This window comes from Lolium perenne, chromosome 2, assembly GCF_019359855.2.
Source record: "Lolium perenne isolate Kyuss_39 chromosome 2, Kyuss_2.0, whole genome shotgun sequence".
Classification (NCBI taxonomy): Eukaryota; Viridiplantae; Streptophyta; class Magnoliopsida; order Poales; family Poaceae; genus Lolium; species Lolium perenne.
In genome coordinates, this window is record NC_067245.2 from 259,815,252 (window position 1) to 259,822,897 (window position 7,646).

General features: G+C 43.9%; 1 protein-coding gene across 3 annotated transcripts; it reads right to left on the reverse strand.

Annotated features, from left to right (window-relative positions):
- Positions 1 to 254: 254 nt before the first annotated feature.
- LOC127335760 (kinesin-like protein KIN-7F) lies at positions 255 to 6,186 on the reverse strand. Of its 3 annotated transcripts, XM_051362488.2 has the most exons (15): positions 5,864 to 6,186; positions 5,423 to 5,801; positions 5,026 to 5,309; positions 4,389 to 4,478; positions 4,199 to 4,299; positions 3,996 to 4,109; positions 3,827 to 3,908; positions 3,584 to 3,651; positions 3,419 to 3,484; positions 3,214 to 3,338; positions 2,742 to 3,072; positions 2,455 to 2,562; positions 1,511 to 2,362; positions 965 to 1,281; positions 255 to 876 (listed from the first exon to the last, which is right to left on the reverse strand). In XM_051362488.2, exons 3-15 carry the CDS (start codon positions 5,261 to 5,263, stop codon positions 552 to 554), a joined length of 2,817 nt encoding a protein of 938 aa, XP_051218448.1. In that variant the 5' UTR covers positions 5,264 to 5,309; positions 5,423 to 5,801; positions 5,864 to 6,186; the 3' UTR covers positions 255 to 551. The 3 variants fall into 3 exon arrangements, with proteins under 3 accessions (XP_051218448.1, XP_051218449.1, XP_051218447.1); XM_051362489.2 differs by lacking the exon at positions 5,423 to 5,801 and having other exon boundaries at positions 5,920 to 6,186; XM_051362487.2 differs by lacking the exon at positions 5,423 to 5,801.
- Positions 6,187 to 7,646: the final 1,460 nt, after the last annotated feature.

A 7,646-nucleotide genomic window follows, 5' to 3' on the forward strand; every position in this document is an offset into this window, starting at 1 on the left:
CCCGGGACGTCGTACCCTCGGCTGGTTCTTGGCGAGGACGCACTGATGCCACTCAGGATTTACGGAACTGGTCTAGTATATGCTCGACTTCTCATCGAGGGTTGTAATTTGAAAGTGTAAATATTCTCGACTTCTCGTCGAGGGTTGTAATTCACAAGTGTAAATATATTCGACTTCTTGTCAAGGGTTATAATTCAGAAGTGTAATTTTTTTGTCGGTGAAGGAAATTCATCGCGATCCATGTTGCACAAAAGTGAAAAGTTAAATCTCACTTCAATACAGAAGAACACTTTATATCAACTTACAGAAATGCTGCGTGTGAAATATGCCAGTCCACTACGTGGACATTGTAACTTGGTGTAACTGTAAGATCGGTCCATGGACCAGCCGAAAACATGTACCTAAAACACATTGAAGGGCCTATAAGTAATCTATAACTACTATTACGTTTACGTGTTCCTAATATTCTATAGACAGCAAGGTGGGGGAGACACAAGAAGTGAAAACGGTGAGACTGTTTTGTTCAATTGCATCTTGTAAGGTGTAGCGAATCAGTCCAGAGAAGAACGGCCATATCTCCAGCTATTACTGGACCGTCGAGTGGACTGCTGCGGCGCAAAGCTCAGTCCAAACATCTCCCGCAGCGCCTTTCCTGGCTCCAGGAGTCCGATAAGTCGGGCAACGAGGGACGCGCTCTCCCTGACATGCTCGAGGTTCTTGGTTTCGGTCCAAAGTCGGCGAGCGACCTGAAGCCTTCTCCTCTTGGTGGACAGTGAAACTCCCCACTTGCTGTACATGCTCTCCCTTTCCACAAGAGAGAGCCGCTTTTGCATTTGCCTGCAGAGCATCTCCCTTTCACGTTGCAACTTCTTGGCACTACATGTAGCAGGTAATTAATGTTCATCAGGGGAGGAACTGAAGTGGCCTAGTGCAGAGAAGCGAGGATGTGATGAACATGGCTTACCTCGAAACCAAAGAGGTACTCAAGCTACCAGCTACGACTTTGTTCTCCATGCCACCATTGGAATATGTATCTTTAAGAAAAGATAGCCTCCTAATCTCCACCTCCATGTAAATGGAGTCAGCTGGGTCTCCTTTAAATAGCAAGAAAAAGTATGTTCTATGCACCAGTGAAGCATAGCATGCATGCCAAAGGTCAATAATCTCTTGTTGTTTCTTCTCGAATTCCAGCGGCCATCTTGAAGGTGATTGCAAGCCATCCATAATCGGATCCATTCCGACGCTCCTGATGGTTCCTTCTGCTACTTCTCCATTGGCATACTGAAAAATCATTTAAACAATTTTATTCAAAATTTGCATACGGAGTATTATATTATCCCAGTGCGGTCGAATGCTTATATTCAGGTTATACTAAGAACTCGTCGTGCTATTATAAACTGCACAACATTATTCTGCACTGGTTCCTTTCCTTTTTTTTTTGTAAATAGTAAACTGTGATGTGCTCGCAGGAGCAAAATAACATTCTGGAAACAATTAAATAGTTCCACACCTGACCACCAAGTTGCTTCTGATATTGAGCCATTTCTTTCAGTTCAGCAACAAATTCACCTATGCCAGTAAATTCTGTGTCACCAGCAACAGAACCGTTTGCTTTGGGTGCTCCCCTTGTAGTTGTAATTTCAGAAAGCATTGACCCTGCCCGTGACAGAGTTTCACTCTCTGCGTCAAAGTTCAGTGCAGAGCCCCTTGTTTGACACCCTTCAGGTCTCCCGGGAAAGTCCATGAATCTTCTGCTTGGTGGTGTGCAATCATCCTTCTCCAAATCTTGAAACATAGTAGAACCCATCAGAGACCTACAGCTCTTGCTTCTACCAATTCCTTTAGAGCTGGATGGATTTCGTGTTGAAGATCCTAGATCTTGAACAAGGTTGGCAAAAGGTTTTCTGACAGTCTCTAAATGTTGCTCCAGGGTAACAGGAGATACATCATGGTGTCCAGAATCATCATTTCCATGCATACTGGTACCCACATGTGAATCTTGCAAACTATCGCTCCCGATAGCTGATGAGTCCAAACCATCTTTTCGTTCTGTTTCATTGGTCTCTATACACCGTACTTCTTTGCAAACATCATCTGAATCCTCATTTGAGACATGAGAAACATCATCTCTGATGCTGGTTGGGGGCATCCCACTGAACGGAGGACTGCTGACTGAATAGCTAGATGGCGGAGCATACAGCCCATCATTTTCGGACTGCTGAGGCTTAAGTTCCCTTTGTGCTGCACGGCGTCCTTGGAACCTAAAATTTTGGACAGTATCAACTACTTCTGACGATTCAGATGTTGATTTCTGATCTTCACATGGTTGAGGCACATCGAAAGTAAAGTTCCTCCCAGAAGCCTACATATACATAAAAGAGAAAGCAATAAACTGTTTATGGTTATGACTCAACAGTTAGACAAATCAACTGGGACGTAAGAAAGTGCATATACCAGGGGGCGCTTTGAAACATGGTTATCTCCAACAACCTGGAGCAAATCCTGCAGCCTAGATTGTGCCAGATCACGCTGTGCCTTCAATTCCTTTATTTCTTTCTCCATCTACAAGGAAGGTATGTGAAACTTTGACCATCGCAGAAAGTTGGTGTATTTTTGCGTTTAAAATAATTGGCATAGTAAATGATGCACGCAACATACACAGAAACGGTGATTTACTATGGATCCTAAGTTTCTAAATTTACAAACAGAAGAAACCCACATAAATGACAAGCAGCACTCACCTTCCGGATGTGGCTATCCTTTTCCTTCACCAATGCTTCAAGACTGGAATAGGAAGCTGCTGGAGATCGCAATTCACTTTCCAGCCTAGCAAGTTCTCTTTGTAAATGCTTAACTAGAGCTTTATCAGACATGACTACATTAACCTGTGCATTTGTAACTACTTCCTTTGCACAGCTTGCGAATAGCAAGGTATTTCTTGATTGCTCCATATAACTTCGGGCTGGGCTCATTGTACAAATAATTGCAGTTCTAGCATTACCACCAAGAGAAGGTTGTAATATGCGCGTGAGCTTCGAATCTCGATATGGTATGTGCCCATTTCTTACCTTGCTGCATAGATTAAACAAGTAAACAATGTAAACTAAAGCTAGAACATCTGTAGCTCAATGCTGTAAATCAAACAAGACTTTTTAATCTAGAGAAACATTGCGCTGGGAGTCCACAACAGAAAATATGAAGTTAGGAATTAACCTTAATTTCCGAATGACAGTTCCTAGAGTAAGTAAACTTCTATTAATATGACAACCTTCCTTCAGCCTAGCACCAGCTGAGAGTGCCTGAGATGCACGTTCACTTCCTGCCAAATCAACGAAGTTCTGCACATGATAACACATGATGCTCACACTTGTATGCAAAAAAAGAAACATGAGAAAAAGGTAAAAAAAACTTAGCTTACCACACTGGCTGCAAGTGTCGTTGACTTGTCTTTACCCAAGAATTCACGAGCAGAACTTTCAATAGTCTGAATGAACCAACAGATAAACAGGTCAGGAATAATGACCTTATCCAACATCATATATACTAAAGCCTCTTTTTAGATGCAATCAAGTAGTGGACAAACCAATTTAAGTATCTGATGCGATCTGGAGCTGTTTTCATTCAAGTATGTTTCTCCCGTTCTCCTTTGAGCTGGTACAATAACACATTGCACAAATAAGATTACGCGGTAATCAGCAATTCAGCACTTATAAATTGAACAGGCCTGACTTATTTATTTGTATTGGATTGATGCTCTAATAAATTTTCCCTTTTCCAAAAAAAAACTTATAAATTGAATAGTAGGCTAATACAGACAACATCCCACCTTCACACACAGAAATAAGTTCCTTGAGGTGGTTCCAGTCCCTCAGTATCACCTCTTTAAGGTTCTCTACATAAGTCCCCTTCTGTAGAATATACAGTGTCAAGACATTAATGATGCAGGTAAACAGACAGAATGTACCAAAAAATAAATAAAGTAGGGGTATTCTGACCTCTGCGTCATCCCACAGTCTAAGAGAAGTGTTTTCTGAACTAAGAAGATCCCTCACAACTTCGTTATATATTTCTAATGCTGAGAATTTCAACACAAATGCTCTCTCCTCGTGCTGCAAAAGAGCGCTGAGCATTATTTCAAACTAACAGTTACAGGTTCAGACCAAAACTGTGACCTCATGAAAGGTAGGCGTTTAATTACCTTGCCAATGTAATCATAAATATCTGATACTGTACATTCCGTTATTCCAGTCATGGTGTATGTCTTTCCACTACTTGTTTGGCCATATGCAAAAATACTTGCTGTTACAGACAGAAGTAAAATGTTCAGTGAGTCCATTGCTTTGACGTGAATAAATTGAATAAAAATAGGCAGAGTGTTTGCACTTAACAGTTAATGCCACTAACTACAGAGAGCGCAACCTCCTTGGCCCCTTCCTCATACACTTCTTTAGTATCACAGTCAGAATGGAATACCCTGTCTGTAATTGGAATAGAGTTGTGTCAAAGTCACAAGGCAGAGTTCTCGAAAAAGAAGTCACAAAAGAATACTTCTCAAAAAAAAAAAAGTCAAGAAGAAGACACACACAATACACAGCTGGGAGTAAGTGAACTTTGTGCAGAGCATAATTGTGGAAGGAATGGTCCACAGTCTTACTGATTGTATGCTCAAATTCATGACATAACAATTGTCCAGGTTAATTTGTAAAATCTGACCGGGTTTTTTTAATGGTAAAGTAATGTCGAACTAAATAATCATTCTCCAAGTTATTCATGTCAGACCATGAGCAGTAATAGGCCTAGTGAAGCTGGATTAATTGCCAGTGGTAAAAATCTACCCATACAAGTGATAAATTACCTACAGCCTGGAATTGGTACTCCCAAACAGGTATATTTGAAGTTCTGAGCAGGTTAAAACAATTAAAAAATGTACATTTTGAACAAGTAATGAGCTATAAGACAAATAAAAAGAAAAACATGCACAACTTGGATGTATCAGCAGAAAGATGAGGCTCAGGATGCACCAACCGAACGAGTATGCAGTCGGAGCCGATGGCCGGTCGGGGAAGGCGCTCCGGGCAATGACGGTAGTGTCGTTGATGCACTCCCACTCCGACAGGTCCCCGCGCGCAATCTCCTTCTCGCTGAGCGGCCTCAGCCTCACCGAGACCAGTATCTTCTCCAGCCTCCCCGCACCACCATTGGCCACCTCACCTCCATCCGCCTTATCCCACTGCGCCATCTCATCGCCTCCAATGGCCCCCATCTCGCTCGCTCTCTTCTCGCCCTCACTCCTGTACTACACCATGCATCTGCCAACAGAACACCATTAATAAGCCAACAACAAAAGGAACTGAAGCACATGCACGCAAAACAAACTAATCAACGGGAGCGGGAAAAAAAGGGGGGGGAACTCATCAAGAACCTGTCCTGCTCCTGCGATTTGGGGCGGGGAGCAAGGCAATTGAGTGGTTGCTCTAGTAGGTGGAGGGGAACGCAAGCATTCCCCCGTGGGACCTCGGCGATGCGGGTGACAAGACTCTGGTGGTGGCGGTGGTTAGGGGGCGTCGTCTACTGCAGTGAAATCAGGCCAAATCTAGCACCGACTAGCAGCTACTCTGCGCCGATGTTGACCATCCTACTTCCCAAGGACGCTCCTAGAGACACATATTTTATGATCCCACCGACGGAAGAGATGAGCACTGCCGAGCCGGGATCACATGGCAATTAGGCTCACTGCCCGGGGCCTCGTCAAGGTAGATCGTGTCGATGACGGAGTAAAACTACCGAGCAGGAGCAGCGACCTGTTTGTGGTAATGCGTGAGCGACAGCGACGCGGGAGCGAGTGGAATGGCGAGGAATTTACCGAGCCTAGAGAGAAACGCGCGCCGGTGAGACCTCCGGCGCGGAGCAGAGCCTGACCTCGGCGGCGGCCATGGCTGGCGTGGTGAAGGTAGCAGCGGCTGGCACTCTCAGAGGGAAGGAAGCGCGCGCTCCTGGTTATCCGAGGAGTGGGAGCGTGGGAGTTTCTGCGAGTGGTGGCGGCAGCGAACTGGCGTCTGGCGGCCACCGCGCGCGGCAACGGAGCGGAGCGGAGCGGAACGGCACCACCACTACGGCACTAGCACCTTGGGCACGATCTGGGCGTTTCGGGGGAGTTATCGTAGACGACGGTGGCTTTCCTTTTTGCCCCCTGCTCCTTGGGCCCTTTACTTTTCACACAGTAATGGCCAGAGAGGAGACCGTCGATTCCTTTGTCCCCACCTACTTTTGGCTGTCTTTTTCTTTTTAATTTTATTTACACTTTTCCTGTGCATCGAGTTTTGCAGGCAGGTCCTCCACCTTTGATGTATTGCTACCGCTGATCTTACGATGTGGTCTTCCTCTTTGCCTTTTTTTTCTGAAAAAGTTTGCCGATTAATAATAATCAATGAAGAAACCCAAAAGTAAAGTACTCCTTCCCTCCAAAACATAAGGGCATTTAGATTGGTTTAGACGGATGGTGTAGACGGATGGTGTAATACTATTCCATGTCATCTACATAGATAATGATGTAGACAGTGTATACAATAGTTTGTCTGCTAGTTATCTATTTTTAGCCATAATTATATGTGAGTATAAATTATAAACACCCTTCATATAACAACAAAAATGGTGTCTGTAAGCTGTGTATAAGAAGCTTACACACTGTCTAGAACTTTACAGACAGCCTCCTTCTCTCTCCTCCACATCACCAAAATCACCTATAACTACCTCTTACAGACAGCTAAGTCATCACCAATGTACTTGCTCTAAGTGACTTAACTTTGTCCGCGTACGGTTGTCTAGACGTGTTTTCAGTGTTTAGATATATCTGTATTTACTCTCTCCAGATGTGGTGACCCTGCATACCACTGCATGTTGTAGTATGCCAATCGTTGGTATAACATTCACGAAGTACCAATCCGCAAATATTACATCCCTCAGAGTAGTACAACAGAACATAGCTGGTCCATAACTCATTCATTTATTATTACAAACCATATGTACATATCATCACACAGAGTTCCTCCTGGGTCCAGAGAAGAATACTCCTGGATTCCAGGTGAACCCGACTTAACTTACAATATAGAAGTCTTAGCAGGTCATACATTTATTCTACTCGAGCAGCGAATTACTAGAGTGTTCGTACTGCTCGGTTACTACTACTACTCCACGGTTCTAGGCTTGTTCTCCTCCGGAACCGTTCTCGGTTCCGTAGACTATGAGATAGTCTACACCTTCTACACCTCCGGAGAGGTCTGGCTCTTCATAGCAGATTTCTTCTGCTCCTTCTTGGTTGTCTGTGCCCTCCTCAAGACGATTCAGGCAATCTAAGCAGGGGATTTAAGAGTGGTATGAGTACGAGCGTATTCAATAAGTTCATATTAGGAAAGAGGTGTTTAATGCACTATCTACGATACTAGACCAAAAAGTCTAATACCAATGCAAGTTTTTTTGTAATCATTTCTTCAAATGGTTGCTTTTATTAAGAAGAACTATGTCCGTCAGCCTTCACCGGTTTACTAGAACTTCATGGAGTTCCTTTCCGGCAGCGTTCGTAGTTCCAAAACCCGGAACAAGGAGTGACAGGTCACGATTCATTACACTCTGCAGAGGTGTGTTGCTTT

What these genes read in the sequence shown, in the direction of transcription:
- LOC127335760 (XM_051362489.2), bottom strand. Translation starts at nt 5,263, where the DNA reads ATGGGGGCCATTGGAGGCGATGAGATGGCGCAGTGGGATAAGGCGGAT. An exon ending in ACTTATTTCTGTGTGTGAAG is followed by an intron (nt 3,652 to 3,826) that starts GTGGGATGTTGT and finishes TTATTGTACCAG; the next exon opens with CTCAAAGGAGAACGGGAGAA. An exon ending in CGACACTTGCAGCCAGTGTG is followed by an intron (nt 3,339 to 3,418) that starts GTAAGCTAAGTT and finishes TATCATGTGCAG; the next exon opens with AACTTCGTTGATTTGGCAGG.